Source organism: Ischnura elegans, chromosome 6 (genome assembly GCF_921293095.1).
Source record: "Ischnura elegans chromosome 6, ioIscEleg1.1, whole genome shotgun sequence".
Classification (NCBI taxonomy): domain Eukaryota; kingdom Metazoa; phylum Arthropoda; class Insecta; order Odonata; family Coenagrionidae; genus Ischnura; species Ischnura elegans.
The window spans coordinates 67,975,624-67,998,622 of record NC_060251.1 but is presented as its reverse complement, the minus strand read 5'-3'; the positions used below and the strand labels follow the sequence as shown (position 1 = coordinate 67,998,622).

Here is a 22,999-nt window from a genome sequence, read left to right as displayed (position 1 = left end):
CCTCGAACTAAGATGCTCGCGTTTGTGGCGCAGTAAAAGTTGGCAGTCAGACGAAAAACATGATTGAGAGAGCCTGTCTTGTGATGCGCTCTACCTCACGGGTTCTGAACTATCACGAGACAGTAAGGGTACACCGATTGTTAACGTGCCCCAGTCTCCCATGCACGCTGGACACTCGCAATAACTCGTACATTACTGACCACAGATTGGTAGGTTACGGATTTAAAGCCAACGACTCCAACAACTTCTTCACATCGTACCGTGAGTAGTACTGGACAAATCGTTGGATTATCAATACCTTAGGAGGCATTTAAATAGCTACACTACCACGAGCTATACCAGCTCTTCCCTTGCGGTGAATTTGGTGTAGAGTTCTGAGGTAAGTACGAATATTTGCAACTTCAATTCCTCGCATGTATTTATCTGTGACACACCTATTATAATCACTGTAGTATGTCGAGTGTCTTCAAATGCTTTTTAAACATGATCAGAAGTACTTCACCTGCGCATTATTTTTCTAAGTAAATATTGGTCTAAAACTTCTGCCAGGCAGTCATTTCTATAGTAGATATTTCCAGATTGTTCACAAAAGAGTCAGTTGATTTTTTAATAATTATTATTCAACGGGTATGAGCTATAGGGCAACACTTCCCCTTGATTTGTTTAGTTAACAGAAGATCTTTAAAATAAAAAGTACATTCACCAGTTTTGCAGAAAAAAATGTATCAAGAATTTTCAACATATCCTCCTTGAGTACTTCAATCGATGTCATTTCGATATTCAAATTTATTGCACACCCTGTGAAGACATATTAAAAGCCAATATGATAATGTAACCAGCGCGATACTTAAAGTATCATTTTTTCACCCTACCATCGTCAAATTAAAACTCTGCAACGATACGAATAAAGTGCAATATTTGTGGCAGGCACCACTGTCTGAACGACGTTTAACTCTTATAATTAATCGTTTAAATGATTTCCGCGGTAAACCTTTAGCAGGCAATGTCACGGATTGCATTACAATACATACATAAGCAGCATATAATACAGCAGATTGTACTACAATATATTGGCGGATGGCTAAAAGTTGGAGGAATTAGACTCGAAGAGAAGTTCGAAAATGAATAGTTTCCGAGAGCGATAAAAAAACTGAATAGCATTTACCGCGATTTAAAAGCTGGTCTTTCGTTGGTTATTTGAGGTACTAAGTTGAGTTCTTAATCGGCAATACCGAACAGTACATTTATTCATACCAATAAAATCATTGTTATTTCGGTATTCTCCCGATTAAGGTAGGTTTCTATGGAGTACTTGAGAAACATTCTGGCGGACTCCCCTCTCTTCATGTACTTCTCTCTTCAATTCACAATAAGGCCTAATTCCTTTCATTACAGGGACGCCGTCTTACAAAAAATATTGGGGGGGCCCAAACCGGGGATCTTGCCCCGGGAAATGTTATAAGTAGTGAGTTATAAGTTTTTGAAGCATTTTAGAAGAGTCATATGATGAACATTAGAACCCTGAAAACTTAAATCTCGATATCGGGACACTCCGGGGAAAATCAACAAGTCTGACATATTTTTTCCTCACACCCACAAAGAATTTTGGGGGGGCTCGGGCCCCCTCAGGCCCCATGGAGTCGGCGCCACTGTTTCATTATATCTAAAACTCCAATTCTCTTTGACTCCTCTCCCTCGCTTGCCTAGCATTCTACCCTCTAACACTGTTTTCAACATCCCCTCCCCACAAAGTACTCCCTCCATCCATACCTTCTTCTGTCTATTTCGTATCTTATCTCAAAAATGCCTCTACTCACCCACCCTGCCCAGCACTTCGTCGCTCAACATGACGATATGCACAAAGCTTTTCTTGCGCGCGAACATTTTTTTGATGCACGGAGATCTGGACATAAATACTGCGGTGGTGGAATGTATGAAATATGCTTGATGACTTGGTAAGAGCTAACCCCTTGATATGTTTGATTGTGATAACACCTACATGTCGCTCAGGGCATGTTTGGGAGAAAAATTCACTCCCTGCCATAGACACTAGATGGGGCACGCAGGGTATCATGTAGATCAAGGGTCTTCAACCCACGGCCCCAGGGCCGCATACAGCCCAGCGGCCTATTTCTTGCGGCCCCTATAGGCTGAAGAAAATATTAGTATCGCGAATCAAATAACGATACGCTGGTCAAAAAAATGATTACAAAAATCGCATTGATTGATTGAACTTGTAAACCATTAAGGCGTATTGCACTTCGAAATTATGTTTTTATTTCATTGATGTAGTGGTTGAGTGACGTGGGGCATTGTGGCCCTCTGCACGATGCGAAATCGATTTTTGGCCCTTGAATTAAAAAAGGTTGAACATGTAAACATTAACTGAGTTCAAATCAAATGTTTAGCATCAATTGAATTTCAGCCACGTCGCAATGCATGCATCATAGTTGTAACAGATTTTTCGCGTATTTTACATTTCTTCACATCTCACCATGAGTAGTACTGGGCACATCATTGGGTGATCAACACCTTAGGAGTGATTTAAATAACCTACAACACCACGCGCTAGACCAATTTTTCGCTTGAGGTGGATTTTTCGCGTATTGGAACGAAAAACTTTTTTGTGGAGTTTCCGCCATCGCGCCATGAAAAACTGCGAAAAGCACCCGCCAAATAGTATATAATTTTTTAGCATCGTATATTCGCAGTATTAGTTCAGGAATCGAAAGAGGACGAGAGAGGTCAGTACTGAAAGAGCGGTCAAACATGCAAGGAGATAAGACAAATGAATATGCCCTCTACGGGCTATAGTGCGAACTACGTGAATGATGAACATCAAAGTTATCCCCTTTAGCGAGATGACACTGCGACGTTGTACGCTTGATCGAAACACGGATATAAACATCGCACAATTCTATAAAGGAGACGTTTTGAGAGAGACATAGGGGGCTATAGCTCCCCTTGGGTATTCAATTTACACTAGATAGAATCGTAATCTTATGCCCCCCACCCCTTGTCCCAATCCTGGATACGCCACTGTCTCCTGCTATCCCCAGGGTCGTGGGTTCTATTCCTGCCTATGTCTCTCTCAAAATCACCCTTAGCCTCCCCTCGCCCCCATAGATCCACCACTGGTAGGGGAGGCCTATGAGGACCCGAATCTAACACAAAGAGGTCACCAGAAGAGATCAGTGTTCACCAATATGCATCGCTGTTATCATGCTACGAGAAGGAATAGCAATTAAAAACATTGAATAATCAAATGCATGTATAATCAAGGTGTGAGCTTTAACGAGCTTTAGTTCAGATATGGCAACTAAAATAACACTAACGAAATAAACAAAAAAAGTTTACTAGCAACTGCAAGAATAAGCTGGTAAATTAACTGGGATGGCTTTGTCTACAATTGTTTACCTTCAGGAAGCGATCGTGGGAGGAGATAAATTGCAATTTGAAAACGATACCTTTAACGATCGCCTTCCACTCTATGCTCGTTAGTGGAAGTGATAAACAATGTGTTGCCTCAATGTTTGGTTTTTCGCGTCCACAAATCCTCCGTTCCAATTTCGAATTTAATTGTTCTCACGTACGAATTCGTAGTAAGAAGTAACTCCCCCACAGAAATGTCCTCGTTCGTTCAACAAAGTAAGATAATACATCTAGCATATATGTATAACATAATTATACATAGCCGGGGAATGGCTTTTGTCTACCTGAGGGTGACTTTTTCCACCAGAAAAGATAAAATTCGCTCTTTCTCTAGGATGACTATTTTATCGCATTTGTACTGTAACATTTAGCGTGATCCTTATAAAAAAATCAAAATACGATATTTTTCTACCAGTAAGTGTTACATGACTGACATAAGTACGTCGCGTTTAGACTATTTTTTTCATTAAATCACCCGTAGAAATAAAACTGTAATAAAAAATTCTACAAAGTGACAATTTTTCAGAATGGAGTGCGATCAATGCCTCATATTAGCGCACGCAATCGATCGGACCCCGGCTACTGTTTGGCGGACAGCAGGTACGCGGCTCTGGTTGAGATCTAGAGCGGTGCCCTCTAACCCGCCTTTTCGGTTTGAACAGACTATAATCTTTTACCCATCCATGAAATCCTCCATTGCTAACGCAATCCTCTACCTAATGACAGAATAATGTCTAATATGAATTTCATCAGCATAAATTTTATTTACTATGAAAATATTTGTAATTTCTTTGATATATATTTGTTCAGGATTTCAATTTTATTATCATACTTAAGCATAAAAACCATTGCTGAGCTATAAACTGTTCTTTAAAAATATGTTCAAATCGGATGTAACAATCTGAGAACAATAAAATTATATTATTATTGTTATTATAATGTCTTTTCTACCGCATCCTTTTTCCTCTAAGCTGCCCAAGTAATCGAACTGCTCATCCTGCTTTAGTTATTTTGACCAAAGTAAGCGAAAATGTTTTATTAAAATATGGAAATAAAAATTTTGAAAAAAGTGTGCATGAGCAATAAGGATCACGTAGGAGATCCCAAATAACATCGCGTAAAAATGGTTCCGCCTCTCCGAACTCCAATGAACTTAAAGAGATAACGAAGTCGGACGATACGGATGGAGCCAAGGTCAAGGAATTATTCTCCTTTCAGAGATTAAAAGAAAATAAAAGAGGCAATTGGCCGCAGCGAATAAGGCCGACGATTGCTGTATGCATTCACATCTGCTGCAAGTTTTCCTCACTCAGTAGTGTCTTACCAACGCACTCACAGAGAGATTTCCAATCGTGTAATCGGGCATTAACGAAAAGGTTAGTTTCTAATGATAATGAAGCTACGTCGTAACAAAATTTGAAACTTAACAACGGTGGTGGATACAGAAAAAACTTAAGGGGACGCAAAAGGTATCTTGACCAACCTTTACTTTTTTCATAGAAAAATAATCAAAAATCAAAACAAGCAAATTTTAAGAAAGTTTTATTCAAACTGATTATGCACACATAAAATACAACGACATTTTATGATTTAAAAAAGTTTCAATTGTGGTTCTGCAATGTTCGGCAATGCGAACGGCCCCACCAGGGGGGGCTCGCGCCCCTTATATGTATCCGCCACTGCTTTACAATGGGTTCTTACTTTTTTGTCTTCCAATGAATTTTTCCCCAGTTTCTGAATAATATATTGGTATGAACGTTGAAGATCAACATTTCAGAAAAGATACATCACCCATTCGGCCCACATTAAATGGCAGATGACATTAGGTCATCTTTTGATCGAATAAGAGTCACTTTAATGAAGCCTTCGACTTTTCTAAAGCATTTTATTCGGTTCATCATGATATATTTCTCTCTCGACTAGAAAACATGCGGCTTTTGAAGTCCGTTTCGGTTATAATCATCGGATCATGTTGGAACTGTAATGTCAAAATCGTAGATGTGCAATGGGGGTTCAATTCCACGGGTGTATTATTGAAACCAGAAGATGACGTATTCTCAAAAGATCGTCAGGGAAAAAAAAGTATGATATATGATAACTGAAGGGGTTTCCCGAGACCAATACGACGGATTTCATTCCAAGTGGTTTGAGCATTCCACTTATTAGAAAACACTGCGTGTATCAGTAAATTTTTTACCGAAGATGCTTACCCTGGGCCCCCTCACGCTTCGGAGATTTTACTTGACGAAGCCTGCGGGCTTGACCCGAGATCGAGCCCAGGACCCTACAATTAGTAGTCAAGCGATCTACCTACTAGGATAAACTAACACTCTAGAATCAACCATATGTATAATTAAGTATTTCTAATCCAGAAAGTAAATAAAAAGTCACGCAAATGATTATATGGCCCACATTATTACACCGCATATCAATGGCGTAACTATGGTGGTGGGGATAGATTCCTCCCCTCCCCAAAAGCCTCAGAAAAATAAAAAAATATTTAAAAGTATTGTCTATTTTTGACATATAATAACTTCATCTGCTTTAAAGTAAGATGCATTTCTAGCTATTGCATATTTCAAAAATTTCCTGGGGGGTCGCAACACAACCCCTGCCCCCGTCTCCCACAAAGCATATTCTCAGTTATGCCATCACCACATATCAGATCATATCATATTAATTTACGCCAAAAGTGGAAGATTGTTATGGCAGCTATCGAGAACACACTTTAAATCTTGTTTTAAAATCCATGGTTAACGTATATCTTTTGTTCCCCAGAATATGAAGATCTTCTCTGGAGTGCTGAGCTTGCTGCTCCTGATATTCCCAGTCTACGGTATGTATTTGATTTAGTTAATTGAGTATTCGTAATACGGGAAATTTCATTCCCTCCAAAATTTCATTGCATAGCTAACGAGTTACTTCACATTTAACGTGCTCCTATTTGGAGTCGAATTACAAAAGTATTCGTATTTCATAAATTAACAGTGAACATTATTAATGCAGTCCACTGATTTTCATCTTTGTAACGGAATTGCTTATTTGTCGTTCACATAGTGCATTCTCTTACATACTCCACTTTAAGATATACTCAAAAATTATCCCAATAGGGCTCTTATCTTCTACCAAATATTTTGCAGTTAAATAGGGTTTTTATTAATCCCTCAGCATCATATTATTTTTTAGATCACGCGATTCCATTTTTATATACAAAACATAATTTAAAATATCTCTACTACCACAGCTACTAAGTGCCAAAATGATGTAAAATGTATTTACAGTTATGTCATGTTTTCAAAAATTTTCCCGGTCCCCCCATTCCAGAGACAATAATAGTAAAGGACAATCCTAGAGCACAAAAATATCTATTTTTAAATATACCACCTCCTGAAGGATTGCATATTCCTCCTGAAACACCCTGTATCATAGAATGATATAGGGAAGCACGTTCCCCCCTCCTAAAAAAAGATTAAAAAATAGACAAGATTTTAAATGCGGTTATCATTACGTCCGTTTGGTTTTGTGCATTACAGAGTCTCATAATCATTCAAGTCTTGCGCCCAAGTCAAGAAGACAGATTTGCGTGTCATAGCCCGGTCAAATTAGCACAAAAAAGGGGGTACCCTTGCATAAATTGCCAACAAGCTGAAAATTTCCAGGAACGTTAGGAATACCACTCTAATGAAATCCTGAAAAGTCCCCATCGATCCCGTGAGTGCAAAAATTTGTATTCAAGGTCAAAGGTCATAAAAATGGGTTTTTTGGATTTTTCGGACAAACGGTTGGTTTTACGATAAAAATTGCTCAGTTCAAAATTGTAGAGCAGTTAATTTTCTACAAAATTGTAGGCATACTCTTTTCTCTAAGATTTATCATTTCTGAGATAGAGCCATTCGAAATTACCCGTAACTGTATGCTCAGTAATATGCATAACCATATTATTGCGCTCTCTGAACATTATTGGACACGTAACACGCGTATTGCTCGAATGGCTCTATCTCAGAAATGATAAATCTTAATTTTTTTTTCAGGAAATTTTCAGCTTGTTGGCAATTTATGCAAGGGTCAATGACTATTTTAACCGGGCTATCATTTTCCACTCAGCGCTCGAAAAATAAAGCAGCCCAAGTGGGGAACAGGCTCGAAAACTGTCCTTATTATATATGTACCTTTTAATAGTTTCATATTAATAACTGTCATTTTAAAATAACAATAATAATATTAGTAAAGGGAGAAGTAGTAATCACAAGGTTGAGGATAGGGCATTGCCCTTTGACTCATGCGTTTCTCTTTATTAAGAGAAGCAAGCCCCTCAGTATAATGAGTGTAGATGTAGTTTAGTATCCCATATATCCTGGCAGTGTGTGACCTGTACCGTAACACGCGGATACGGTTCAATGTAGGGGGAGATTTAGAATCCCTTCTACGAGACCTTCTTCATTTAAATAGTAAAATTTTGTTTCTCAAAGACATAGGTCTGTTTATTAAAATTTAATACTTTCCGTCGATTTTATGTAAATAAATTATGCAGCAACGATCCTTTTTTTACACGATTTGAATCAAATGATAGAGTAGCGGTACAGAATGACTTAGCCGTCGACGCACCCTAACGCCAAATTCTACTAAGACTGCCAATGCTACAGAAGAGAATATTTCGCACAGTAATTGTTGCATGAAGTTTTTTTTATATCGAATCTGAGGAGACCATTTGTCTGTCAGACCCTTGACAACCCCAGAAAAAAATCTGGACCTGCCCTTACCCTGTGTATCTACATCTACAAAATACCCCGCAAGACGCCTAAAAAAGGCGTGTGGCAGTGGGTGTTAGGACAAGCAAATTCTGAAACAAAATTACGACTAGCATTTATTAAAGTCTTTATGGTTCGGGGAAAAAGGAATTCGCATATCTATCTGTTAGGCAAATACCTCTCTTAATTTATCGCGTCTTGCGAACGTGGAAATATAGTGTGGCTCTAATATTATGTTCTCCGTGTCGCTCTTAAAGATACCCATCCTCAATCGTTCAAGCAATCTAAGCCTAGCGCGCAGCCTCTGAGTCGCCAGCGGCTCCCAGCCTAATTCACTAAACGGGGCACCTACATATTCCACTGCTTTTGTAAAGGGTATGGTGTAATTGACTAAGAGTGGAATAAGTTATATAATATAATTTATTTAAAAAAAGAGTAACGATGATTTACCATGGTGAGATAAGAGAAAACTATCGGAGATACAGAGGAGACAGAAGATTTGGATGGAACGAGTTCTGAAAGGGGAGGGAATGCTAAAAACCGTGTCAGAGGGAAGAATATTAGGTAAGCAGAAATCTAAGATGATGTGGGCTCCATGTGGCTCCATGGGCTATAAAGGGGCTCCATATCACTCCTAAAGATATCTATTCTTAGAGTATCTAGCGGCTCCCAGCCTAATTCGCTTAGCACCTGGGTAACGCTGCCTGTACGCCCGTTGCAGTTTTTGGCAAATCGTGCAGTTTTCCTTTGTATTTTATTCAGTTCACGGATTAAGTCTCTCTGCAGCGGATCGCATACGCTCACTACATATTCAAGGTGTGAGCGGACAAGTGCGAAATAGCATCTTTCTTTTACTTTCTTATCCAAACATCTACCCACACGCGCTTGACGAATTTCGCTTCGCTTAATTCTCATAACATCTGCGTAACGCTGATGAGGGTGTCGAGGGAGGGATATCTAGTCTGATTAGTGACAAGAAATTGACTAATCACGTTTAATCTACGTCTTTCTATTCAATCCTTATTCCAGGAACCACGGGGGAAGGTGGCCAGAGTGGAAAGTATGTGATGTGCGCATTCGAGGCCGCTTCCGCCCTTCGTGAGGACGAAGAAGTACGATTCGTCCCGGAGGACTTAAACGTGACCATCTGCACGCATTTACTCTACAGCTACGCCATCATTGGCAGGGATTTAGACATCGACGAGAGGTACCATGCCGTGGATCTGCAAGAGGATGGTGGACTAGGTGAAAAAATACTCTATTTCCACACTTATTAAGTACCTACCATCGGTCAACAAATTCAATGTTTACGACATTTTGGGGATATGGTTTCTCGTGCGTCCTTTCACTAATAGGTACCATTAGTCAACAAATTCAATATTTCTACCCTAACAACGCTTTTACTGGAAAGGCATTCATGAATCGCAGCTGATTATCCTTTTATTGGCAATAGACTTATAATCCGCGAAAGGATTAAGTTCGCCATGAAAAACATTTTACTTACCCGGGATTCTACCCGGATCTCCCGATTGGCGTGTTAACCAGTTACATCGCCAAGCCATTTTCTCAGAGCGAACTTCGGAATGGGTTTTAGGGAACAAGTTGTTGACGTCACGAGTCCACCCTGTGGCACATGTGGCTGAGGTCGTGCTTACTAAACTACGGTCAGTTTTCGTGCAGAGCTTTGAAATTCGTCGCTGCCGAATAGAGCGACAAAGTAGGGTTTTTCACTCCAACTGTGGCTTAGTAAGCACCACCATCACCATATGAGCCACAGAGTAGACTTTCGACGTCAACACCTGGTTCGGTAAGAACTCTATGGGTAAAACCCGTCTCGAAGTTCACTCTGAGAAAAAGGCTTAGTGGTGTGTCTGCCTAAGACGCATGACCGGCATCTGGGAGATCCGGGTTCGAATACCGACTAATTCAAACATTTTTTTCATGGCAAACTTTATCCTTTAGTGTATTTAACTCTGCACCCGTGCGCGTGACTGCATACAAAGTCACTCGTTTCATGTAATGTAATACGCGGGTTTAAAATTCATTCTTGACCATTCCAAACATTACACAGAGCCAATAACAGCAGCACAGATGATACCTTGATTGATTGATGATGCGGTGGGGGATCAGCTCCCAGGGCACTTAGATCTGTATGTCCATTGTGCTGACCACCGATGACAGATCACCCATAGAGGCCTATGTCCTTAGTGAAGGACAAGAGGTCCCCAATGGGAAGATCTCTTACCTCATTGGGCTCTAATAAAGGTGAGCCCAGGTGTCTGTATCGAGTCCTCATGATTGCGGGGCACTCGCATATTAGATGGGTAGTTGTTTCCTCTCCCACCTCACACCATCTATAAGGGTCTCTCATAAGGGCTCTCCCATAAGGGTCTTAGCTTGACTAGGTGATACCTTAAAAGACCATGTAAATGGAGGCCTTTTACGGGCATATTATGCATAAAAATATTGACTGTGTAACTTATGCTTGGTCCCATGGTTTCCTTTCCATCAGGCATCATTAACAGGACTATTTCCCTGAAGGAACAAAAACCTGGACTAGAAGTGTTCATCGATGTTCGCGATCCATTTGGAGAACTCGCAGAGACTATGGTAAGGAAAAGTAATGTCTTCTGTACGGCGATTTTGTGCCTTTCCGCGTTATCACGCGACAATAACTATACGTTCACTCTTTCTGCTTCCGTATCTGACATAGTGCTCTTATGATGACTAAACGGTATTCATGGTAGAAAGCAGGGGAATTGAGTTCTACAGCCCAAAATATGTAACATGATTATGAAAGTATTCTACCGATTAAAGTAGGTTTCCATGGAGTACTTAGATGCAGTCTGAGAGCCTTAATTTCCTTCATGTACTTCACGCTTCAATTCACTATAAGGCCTACTCCCTTTCATTCTATCTGAAAAATCATATTCTCTTCCGTCCTCTCCCCCGTTTGCCCAACATTCTACCCTCTAACACCGTTTTCAACATCATTAATTGTTGTAGTTGATTAAAAATGAGTTAAGCGATATAAGGCTCTCCCTACACTACCTAACACTCACTCACTTCCATGGCCATGGATACCCTAAGTGGAATTTGGCCTCATCAACAAGCCAACTGCAACTCTCCCTGTCCTCGGCATCGTCATAGAATTTTTCAAATCACAAGTATTTACCATTTTGTTTGTGTTTTGTTGATTTTTAAATAGCTTTCAATATTAATTATCCTTTTAATTCATAATTCTTCTTGAAAAACTTAAAAGGAATATCTATTTATTATGTGATTCGCAGTCACCTTTCTGTCTAGAGTTGCCAATATTGTCCCATTTTTCATTTCTGCCACATTAAGTTTAATTACTTACAAACATTATATCCATTTTGGAATTATCTGCAGCGGTCACTATTATAGTTGTAAGTAATTTTCTCAGTCGAACTTAATTTGTGTTCTATTTATTTATGAACCTTAAACTTACTTTTTTTAAAGAATATTAGCTGCTATATCTATGGCCGAGGCAGCCTAAATGATACTACTTCACCAATAGGTGCTGTCAGGCATTTAAATTTGAAGGCCTTGGCGTAGGCATATTGACTCGAGAGTTCCCGTGAGATTGCTAAAGTAAATCAATGTCCTGGAAAGGGTTGTTACAAGTTGCCCTTCATACCTTTATTGTGATACTCTTGTACTGTTCACAATATGATTCCATCATCTTAAAGTGTAAAAATAATTTACTTATTCGCATCCATCTCCATTTGGACTTCAGAGGACGGAGAATCGTTCTGGAACCGATACTTTCGCCAAGAACGCTGTCAGCTTCGTCAAGAGGCATGGATTCGATGGTATGAACATCCGTCTGTCGCCGGGTGCCTTGGAGGACTCTCCCATGCAGGTGCGAGCAATACTTTCATTAAATAAGATGGCAAGTCAATTATTATCCGCAATTTAGTTTTATCTTACTTTATATTGGTAATACTGTCGTCTTTAAGTCGATGACGAATGCTTAGTTGATTTGTTGTAATGTCTTTGGAAGTTTCAAGCTTCTATATTAGTTTCGTTATCGCTGTGGTACTGCTAATCATGTCTGCTCCGCTTTCTATTTGCACCAAAGAAGAGCAACGTTCAGTGATCCGGTTTTTTTTTGTAGTCGGAAGGCATATCAGGGGCGGATATTCATCGAAGGCTTTCGGTACAATAGGGGAACATTGTTTTGCCACAACGGAGTTTCTACTAATGGATTTAAAAATTCCAAAATGGTCGCCCAAATGTTGCGTACGACTGAGGAGGCGGACGACCGTTTACCGCCACAAATGAAGAAAACATTGAGCGTTCACGTGAAATGATTCTCTTAGACAGACGAGTAACTATTGACGAAGTGAAAACATCGTCTGAAAATTAGTCACGGTTTTTCCTACGAGTATTTATAGTATTACATATATAAAATTTTATGAATGCATTGCGGATACTAATTGACTTACCCTCATACATACATAATGGTAACTTCACTTATTGTTAGCAATGGGTACTTGGTTGTACAATGATAATTGTCAAATTCCTTTGATGGAAATAACCCATTTCCGCCCATCGTAGCCATATGGCTAGTGGCTACATCCTACCATTCTGAGCATACAAGGCTCTTGAAGAAAGCCCCCACTCCTTTTTTTGAGACAAAAATTCAGCATGTACCCCTACTATCTGTAAATCAGAAGCAAGTATCATAAAAGTAAACAGGGAATGGTATTGTATAGATTACATTCACTTTCCTTCGTCCAAAAATATGCTTTCCATGAAGGTTCATCCTTTTTCTAAGGTAACTCGTCATTCCTCCGATCATTATGAGTATATAAGGCTTTTGAAGGAAATCCGCACCCCATTTTGCTGTCGAATTGTACCAAGTATGTCGTTGAAGCTTGCGATAACTTAAAACACTATTAGTTTATTCTAATCGAGTCAAAAAAATTCACTGACGGAAACAGACAGGTACGAAATGGAAATTTAATATGGACGCCTACTTCATGAAAATTACATGCAAGTATCGTAAAAGAAAACGGGAAACAGCACTCCGAGATTATTTTAACCTTCCTTCATCAAAAAATATGCTCGTCATGAAGGTTCATCCTTCCCATCAAGGTCATTTGTACAAATTTGTAGAAATCGATCAACATAGACTCTGACCTCGTTACCACCATAGTGTAGCTATACGACTACGCGTCATTCTAAAGAAACTAATTGATGTATCACCAAAATATTTCACTAAAATTACTAAAGACGTCCGCAGGATCTACTTACCTAACAAGCTTCACAATCGAAAGCAGAATCTTTTCTGGACGGCAATGGATTAAGTATTTACCTTGCGTAACCCACATTGCTCATCGCCATTTTTTTCTTTTTTGAATGTTAAATGTTTTAGACAAAATTCATTGCTCATGCATTAAATTTCACATTGAAATAAAATTTCCGATGCTTTGATTTGTCGAAGGCAGCCTTAGCGAGAAATAAAGCCTTAAATTCCTTCAAAATTTCTAAAATATTAAACAACATTAAACTCTTCAATCTATAGTACTGACTGTATTGCTCGAATTTAAATCTTCTATTTTATTTTATAGGGGTCCGAAGTTTTCTTCTCCATCATCCACGAAGAATTTCAACGACATGGGATCAAGCTCATGGTCATTGTGATGCCTGAAGGATATCCGAGAGAAACTCACTATAACATCACCGGGTCCATTTCACAGTGCGTATTTTTCTATTAAATTATTAAGTTTCAAAAGCATGGGACAATGTGAGTACGTAGGTTTCCGCGGTGTTCAGGTTCCAATTTGCACCGGAATTACGGAGAAATTGGAGCATGGGACAATGCCTATTATTATTATTACAGTATTCTACCGATTAAGGTAGGAGTACTTGAGAAGCATTCTAGAAGCCTCCCTAGCCTTCAAGCACTTCCCTCCTCAATTCACTGTAAGACCTACACCCTTTAAATATATCTAAAAATCCTATTCTTTTCCTTCCCCTCCCTCGTTTCCCGAACATTCTACCTTCTAACACCATTTTCAACATCCCCTCTCCGCTAAGTACTCCTCCCATCCATACCTTCTCTTCGGTATCTCACCTAGAAGCTGCCTCTCTTCCTCCACCATATGCAGCACTTCGCCGCTCCTCCTCCTCTCCGTCCACTTCACCTTAAACATTCTTCGCCACACCCACATCTCAAATGCCTCCAGTCCTCTCTCGTCCTCCTTCCTTAGTGTCCACGTTTCCGCTACAGCTACACTCTAGATCATACTTTTCACTAATCTTTTCTTCAAACGCTTGCATAATAACAATAAGGGATGGACGGATCGAGGATTTTTTCGGATTCGGAATCGGATCGGATCCTTGATTTTCGGAGCCGGATCTTTCGGATCGGATATTTTCGGATCCAAATGCATTTTCAAATTCCTAATGCTGAGATTCCCCCGATGGTTGTTCAATCTCTTGGGAAGAGTCACACTATGTGCCGGTCGTATTTTGCTATTTTTATTTTCCACGGCTGAAATTCTCCTACGTAACCTCTGCGAGAGCTTTCAAACAAAACGGTTCGTGAGTAGGACAAGAATCGCATGCGACGGCGCATTCGAAGATAGAATCGGAACTCTTTCCACCCTTATCGGGCGTTGCATCACTGAAGCTATTATTTAAACTTCGGATCCAGATCCGATGTCTTCCGCGACTTTGGATCCGATGTATCCGATGGAAAACAATATCCGCGGATATTTGGATCCAAGGTGTCCGATCCGACCATCCCTAATAACAATGTCTACTCAATACAGAGTAATGCACTTATAAGGTGATTTCGATTACAAGAGGATGAGGTTTGAAAATCATAATACAAGCAAACAGCAAATTAAGTACTCCCTTGCGACAGGTCACTCTGCTAGTTTTTACAGTTCTTTTGTCTGAAGGTTTCTCCTTGAAGATACTTTCTTTCGGTGATATCTAACCTACTTAAATTGTATCCTAGGAATACCAAATAGTTCTTGTCTTCCACGCTTTTTGACTGAACGGTAAAAGATGTGGACTAATGGCTGCCACCAAGAATATTACAAACGAGGATCCTCAAGTCGGTCTCTAAATGCGTATTCAACTACCGCGCATTTAAATAAGTTTCAAAAATGGCCACTCGCGTCGCTGAAGGGCAAATTGATCTGAGTTTTACGGGGAAATAAGGAATAATTAGGGGTGTTCACCGAAATTTTTATACATAATGTTTTGATATATCAAATTCATAACTTTTCCATGCTATTTCTAGCAATTACAAACTTTATACTGCAAAATATTGGGAAAAAGTGGATCGCAGTACACTCTTTATCGCGCCGCGGACCTTTTTGAAAAATGATTAAAATGGGACCGAAGTGGCAACAGAAATCATCCTTCTGTGGGATGGAATTGGGCCCCCTCTATACAGTCTCCTTGGCTATCACTTTGAGTGTTATGACTTTGGTGCCTTCAGCAAACATCTCTGCAACCTTCAAATTCCTCCCAGCCATCGATTTTTGACCCCAGTAAGTGGAGGCATAGAAGCAGTTGGCAACACTGTACTCAGTTGCGGATCTACGAAGGGGGGCTAAGGGGTCATTTGGTCGAAACACACACAAGGTATAATCGAAGTATTTGGTGTTACCACTTTGCACAAAAGTGTTTAGTTTTATACTTTCCTACATATTTACCTTCTTTAACGAAATGAAATAAAAATTAGCCCTAAACTTAGGTCCTATTTGACATACTTTTGGTATATAACAATCCAGAGTTAAATCCATATAGGGGATAGGGGGGGCTTTAGCCCACCCCCTTTGGGTATTCAATTTACACTAGATAGATTCGTAATCTTAGTTTCCCCCCTTATCCCTATCCTGGATCCGCAACTGCCTGTACGGGATAGAAAATTTATGTTTCGAAAATTTATCCGAATGTTTCAGTCGATTACAGAGGGGACCTATTCTCTTCCTGATGCCCTTTGCGCTGAGTCCTATTTTTATGATATGGCCAAAGTTTATTTTTCCATAGCTGAAAATGGTGATGAGGACTCTAGATCATGAATATTTATGCATTACTAAAGTAAACCATTGTTATTCATAGGAACCTGGACCTGATTGCAGTAGCCTCGTACTGGGTGCTGCCCGAGCAGAAAACTGAAATAACGTCATCCCCAAGAAAACTGGTATGTGTATATATTAATGTTTCCCTGTATTAGTTGTTTTCCTTACACAAAAATGTTCACGGGTGTGCATCTCATTTCCTCAAGTATCACAATACTGAATTAAAAGTTGAATGTATTCATGCAACCTAATCACAGTAAAGGTCTCTTTTCGGCGCAGTCTCGAATTCCTTAACACGCACATTTACAAAAACATGAAAGATAGAGAAGACAAAAGCTGAAATATAGGCTAAATGGGTAACTATAATTCTCACAAACAGGCTTTCACCATAAATGGGGAGCTTTATGTGAAGAGAGATTCCACCAAAAGAATGATCTACTTGCGGTAAATTTGAATATAGAAGTATGGAAGAAATTCATCATAACTTACATTTGTTGCATGCTTCGCTACGGATGTGAGTCATGGAAAATGATAGAAGCGGAGAAATAAAGGTTAGATGCCTTCAAAATGTAGTGCTACAGAAGAATCAAATCGATAGAGAATCAAATGGATAAACCGAGTTAGTAAAGGGGAAGTCCAAAGATGAGTAGGAGAGAAGAGAAGCCTCATGAAAATATTAGCAAAAAGACGGAACAACCTTATAAGCCATATGTGGAGATAAGTTGGCCGGATGAAGATAGGGATACGTATATGGCAAGAAGGGGAAAGGAAGACCTCGAACAAAATATATGGAACAGTTGAAGAAGTATGTGATAGTGAAGAAATACGTAGGTGTGAAAAGATTAGCTGATAGGAGAATAGAGTGGAGAATTCAAACCAATCTTAGGATTGTTGACCAATGCTGATGAAGGCAGTTTTACCTCACTCAAGAAGTGCTTCAACCCTTAAGTTGTTGGGTTTGGTGAGGGTGTATCTCATACAAGACCACTAAGGCGCGTGAATCTCACACCTTCATGGTAGGTGAGTCAGTTCTTTTTACCGGGCTATTTTATTATTCAAGAATCAATAAAGGGTAGCCCAAAGGCTTCAACCAGGATTCAAACAAGGGGCCTTGCGAACCGTTGCCAAGTGAACACTTCATGAGAGTGGCAAACACGCTACATAGCACCAAGGGCGTGCCCAGGATCAAAACTAGAGGTAGGCCAGCCGCGGTTGTTCAAATTGTTACACAAAAAAGGTAAAGTAACCTAAAAGCTCAAGAAAATTATAACAGCACTTTATTAGTTTTTAAAATTACTTGCGCGAAAACAAAATATTTTTATTTTAATTACATGTTTTATTCTAATATCACTTTTCTTGGATTAAGAGAAAATTTGTTTAAAACACTTCAACAGGTTCAGGCTTCAATTGGTGGATGTTAGACATGTTTAAATAAATAAAATATCGTAGCACTTTTCCACAAAAATATTTTACTGCGTACAACGCGCTTCGGCTCACTGAGCCATCATCTGATACAAGTCCACATGATGGCTCAGATTCTTGTACCAGATGATGGCTCAGTGAGCCGAAACGCGATGTACGCAGTAAAAAAAATTGGGGAAGAGTGCTACGACCTTTTATTTATTTAAATTTGTTTAAAACGTTCGTTTTGAATTAACTTTAATTCTAGGGGTGGTAGCTACCCCCTCCTGCCCCCCACTGGGTACGCCCATGCATGGCACATCATGATAGAATTCCCGCGAATGATGCTAAAATTTTCATCATAACTCTCTGCATTCAGCCATATAACGGAAAAGCTTCGCAGATTATCAGTCGCGATTGATAGCTTATGCATTTTGTAAATAACAGAAGACACGTGAGAGTCACAATACTCGTGCCTCCTCAAATTCACCAATCGCATTATGGAAACAAATGCAACTTGTACAATGAAATCCATGCAAACAGAAAAATCTCATTGAAATCTTAATATCGGATTCAGATATTGTCTGAATAATTACCATATAAAATTAACTGCATTCGGCCACTAATTTCAAAATTAAAATTTCTTTAATACGGCATCAAATCAATGATATTCGGCTATACCCAAAAATATCGCATATATGCCCTTACGAAGCCGAAACTTCTGCAAACAACTCAGGCATAACTTTTATGAATTCAAAGGCTGAATTAAGTTCCGTTATAAAGTTATAAGGTCAGTTCTGACTATTTGCCACAGCCATTTTACTTGTCAATAGTAAAAAGAACTATTTTTCAGCGTAAATCAACAAACACATTGCCTCTTATGAAGTGCTATGAAATGTTATGAATTCTAAATGAGATTGAAAATAATCCGTAACAATCTATCTGTACCTGGCAAAAACTATACCGGAAAGCAAGTTTTAAAATACAATTTTACTGCGTAAAAATTTACTTTCTTAGCGTCCAAAAATTTCCTAGATGCCTTGGCTGACCACCAAAAACTTACACGTCAACTCAGCATAGAAAAAATGTGGTTAATGAGACCCTAAATACACGCTAGATATTGCTTAATCTCTCTTGCTCTTTCATTTTTTAGGAAAGGGTTGTTGACGAAATGATAGCCGCCGGAGTCCAAGCAGAAAAACTGCTGGTGGCCATCCCAGCTTTTTCGTTCTCCTACAAGTTGTGCGACCGCGAACATACGGAAGTCGGCGTGCAAACTTGTGGAGTGGGAAGCGAAGGAATCCACATCCGCGGAGCGAGTTTCATCCTTCACAGCTCAGAGGTAACGACGGATTTTTTTTCCCCATAATTGACACCAAAGGGTCTACTCGCCAGAATCATTACCTTTAAAATATAAGGGGTGTTCCAACAAGTTTTAAACGAGTGACTCGTCACTAAATAGGAGTCACAATAACGACCCGTCGTAAGTGAATGATAATTCCTCTTCATGCAATAGACTAACATATCTCAATTGTTCTTCCAGGACTTTTTCGTGGGTTAAGCTATCCCGAAATGAATTGTGAATCTCTGATAACACTGTTCAGCAAAAAAAAAAGTTCAAAAAATGCTTGGGTACAATTTTAGGTGCTTCCTAATTTTGGGTCGCTGAATACGAAAATTACCTACCTCCATTTTTTTCTATCGCCCTCCGGTTTTACGAGGTCATTTTCGGATTCAGCGACCAAAAATTAGCTACACACACCTAAAATTGTAGCCGAGTATTGTTGATTTTTTTGCAGAACAATGTAATCCACGAGAATTCGATTACCACCGTTCTTACTTTCAAATTACGACGACACAGGAAACAACAAAGCTGTACAGGTACACAAACCATTTACCGGTAAATGAGAACTTTCCGTCACCATTAATTGAAGTAAACTTAAAGAAAACTTTTGATTTGCACGGCTAATTAATACATCCACCGTGTATATAAAGCTTCGTAGATCAAAAATATGTCAAGTAATTCCATAAGCAATCAGTATTTATTCCGGGAAAAATATGTAAATGACGAAAATCAGGCTTATCCCCGAGTTTTCAGACTGTAGTCTTTTTAATTGCCAATGGTAGAAAAAAGGCCAAAAAAGACGTGAAACTGTGAGAATGTACAAAAATGAGGCAGAATTTATAGTACAAAGTACTGACATGAACTTGAAAATATGATGGATAAATTATGTGCATAATAAATATTTAGAAAAGCCGAACTGAAGTACCTTTAATTATGTTGAAATAACTTGTATGATATTAGGCACGATGTGGTGGAAGTTCGTAATATTGTTGAAATGACACATTGCAACAATATGTTGAAATAAGGCAACTGAACATAGTCCGATGAAATATTTTCAATTACTACCAAACTATAAATACACTAATCTGATATATCAGTCTTTGCGGGATATGTTGAAGTTTTTTTGTATGTATATCTAAAATAATAAGTACAAATATTTAGAACGCTACGAATAGCGACTGATAAAACTTATTCTCTCCGGCCTTTTATTTACTCTTAGGAAAATTTCTCAAAGACGACTTTTCGAGCCTATACTTTGGAATTACCTCGTATAAATATTGACAATTACCTAAACAACATAGCCTAATCCAACTCACCACTTCAGACTACCATCTGCCTGAAATCGAAATGAAAAAGGAACGTAAGAATGGTGGCTGAAGAGCGAAGAACGAAAGGCTCCCCATTACCCCCAATCTCTCATCAATTTTAATACGTTTCAATTTTCTCGCAAAACCAAAAGGAAACGGCAAGCAGGGCCAACGAGCCTGTTCCACAGCCAGGCTGACTCCGTTGTGCTACCGGTAGTTTCCTTGTCGCCAACCGTTGTGACGCTGTTGCCTGTCTTAGTGTTGAACCTGTTGCTGGTTGCTATAGTTTGCAAAGGAGAACCACTGCAGTGGGGAGACAGGAATTTATTGTGTCTTGCCACCGTTTGTCTCCCGTTTTGTGGAGAGGTTAATTTTTGGTCCGTTGCTGCACTGCACAGAGATTCTGCGTCAAACGCTCTGAACCTTAGCCCTGTAGCACTTGGTACGACTTAGATAGGCCCTAAAGTGTGACTGCGATAAATGCAGACAAACTGACACGCTAAAAACTTAATGTATATAGACAGGACAGAAATTCTAATATTACCAATTTCATTTTATCTAGCTGATGAGGAAGATTGCAAATACATCGGAGAATTGGTCTTTGACAAAGGATCCCGAGTCAAATATGTTGTATGGTGACAGCAAGTCCCTCCAATGGGCGTCATTCGAGGACAACACTTCCATCAGGCAGAAGGTAAAGTATAAATGGGATTGTGAACAGTATTTTTGACAAATTTAAAGCCATTTGCACATCGAGTGAATGGAATTTTTTTAAGGAAGGTACATAAAAATATCAAAAAGAAATCTTCCAGACAATTCGACTTCCAATTTCACTTGAATCAAACATCTACGGCCAAAAGTACAATGAAAGCTGTTAAAGTGGCCTCCGAACGGGTTGAAGAAAAGTGGCCTATTAATAAGGTGATGCTGAATAGCGGAAAAATATACAAGGTTATCAATAATCCGTAATAATAATATTAATTCAACCGATGCCGACGAGATGAAATAGACGTTCCACGCAATCATCTAGTACAAGACATCACAGTACATGAGCACATCACAACCGGACACATATCTCGAACTTCTATTATATCACACCTGAATCGGTTGAATTTATTCGGAATAATCCTGCAGTTTAAGGTGCGAGATTTATAATTTATCTTGCTGTTATAGCTGAACTGGATTAGGAATTACTTGAGTCTTTCTCAAAAGCCAATCGCAGCTGCTCTATAAATATATCTGTCATCTATCCGAGACGCATTCTGAATTTTTCTTTCATTGCAGGTGGCCTTTGCATTGGAAAGGAACATGGCTGGTGTTGTCATCGTGAACTCTAACATGGAGGACTTCAGAGGCCGATACACCGGCAATGGACAAGGATTCCCGATAACCAGAACAGCTTACAACGCTTTAAACGGGCATTAATTAGCAATTCTCTTATGACGCTTAAGAAAATATAATTTGGTTAACCTATTCCCATTCAACAAAACAGGAATTCATGCCCGCATCAAAATTTTAAAAACACTTATGGCCAGGTTTTTCCTTTCAGTTAAACTTTGTTAGAGCACAATAACCAAAGTTCATCATATTCCATTCTAAACCAATTATTTATAATAAATCTGAACTACCTTGTATTAATTATAACTTTAACCGCTATCAATTTGAGATAACGGCAGTATCACGTCACGGTTACCGCTTACGAGCAGAGCCGGATTTAGATTAAAAGAGGACCTAGGCTACTGCACTAATTTATTTTCTTTTTTCTAACTTTCCATTTCAACTCCTATTTTCAAGTTTGTAAATTACATGAGAGATAATAAAATGCATCGTTACTGTGATATATACCAATTTGTTAAATTATGCATGTTGTGAATGGCACTTACCTTCGTAAAAAATGTGGCACGAATAATAAAAAAAAGTCAAGGATGTAGAGTAAACGAATGCCACTCTTGATCTTGAGACCGCTATGTTATAGGAAAATCCGGCCCTGCTTACGAGACTTAATAAAACTGGCTTTCACAAAACATTTTTTGTTCCTGAACCTTAACAGACTATCACTCTCTCTCAGCACAATAAAATGAATGTACGACGTCTTCATTGAAAACCAAAGCTTCTACTTGATGGTATTAGATGAACTTAACTGTGCCACCAGCGATAAAAATGAGAGCTGCAATTATAGCCATTCCATTTATTATCGTCAAAAATCTGTATACATCATGCAATTATTAATATTTTTCTCAATTAATCACTGTTTTTGCTGTCCTGAGGCACATGATTCAGCACTTATTCTCCAGTTACTCTATCACTCTCGTTGAAAATAACGGGGATCGGGTTGGTGTGATGGCTGGAATGTTGGCTTCATACCCCCTGGGCTCGGGTTCAAACCCCCGGTGGTGAAAGAGAGTTTTCAGAGACTGCCCGATTCCTGCTTGGGTGCCTTAGGAGGGGCACTTAAAGTACAGCACTCCGTCCGTCGGATGGGACATTATGCCTGGGTCCCCTTGGCGCCTTTCGTTATAAGCAGCGTAACGCCGACGCCGGGTTTCTCTCCGTGCTTCCTTCCTAATCCTAGCCTTATAGCAAAAATGACCTTAGCTGTCGGTCGCCTCCTCCAAATACCATACCATACCTTCGAAAATAACTATAAATCACAAAATAAATGCATGTGTTACGTCATCATTCACATGCAATACC

At 39.3% G+C, this 22,999-nt stretch overlaps 1 protein-coding gene across 2 annotated transcripts; it reads left to right on the top strand.

The window, feature by feature from the left end:
• Positions 1–143: 143 nt before the first annotated feature.
• LOC124160945 (chitinase-3-like protein 1) lies at positions 144–22,329 on the top strand. 2 transcript variants are annotated; one of them, XM_046537084.1, is made up of 10 exons: positions 144–379; positions 6,211–6,268; positions 9,210–9,425; positions 10,693–10,790; positions 11,941–12,066; positions 13,781–13,908; positions 16,293–16,374; positions 18,807–18,995; positions 20,868–20,999; positions 21,590–22,329. In XM_046537084.1, the coding sequence occupies exons 2-10, from the start codon at positions 6,214–6,216 to the stop codon at positions 21,728–21,730; spliced, it is 1,167 nt and encodes a 388-aa protein (XP_046393040.1). In that variant the 5' UTR covers positions 144–379; positions 6,211–6,213; the 3' UTR covers positions 21,731–22,329. The 2 variants fall into 2 exon arrangements, with proteins under 2 accessions (XP_046393040.1, XP_046393039.1); XM_046537083.1 differs by lacking the exon at positions 144–379 and adding an exon at positions 4,690–4,808.
• Positions 22,330–22,999: the final 670 nt, after the last annotated feature.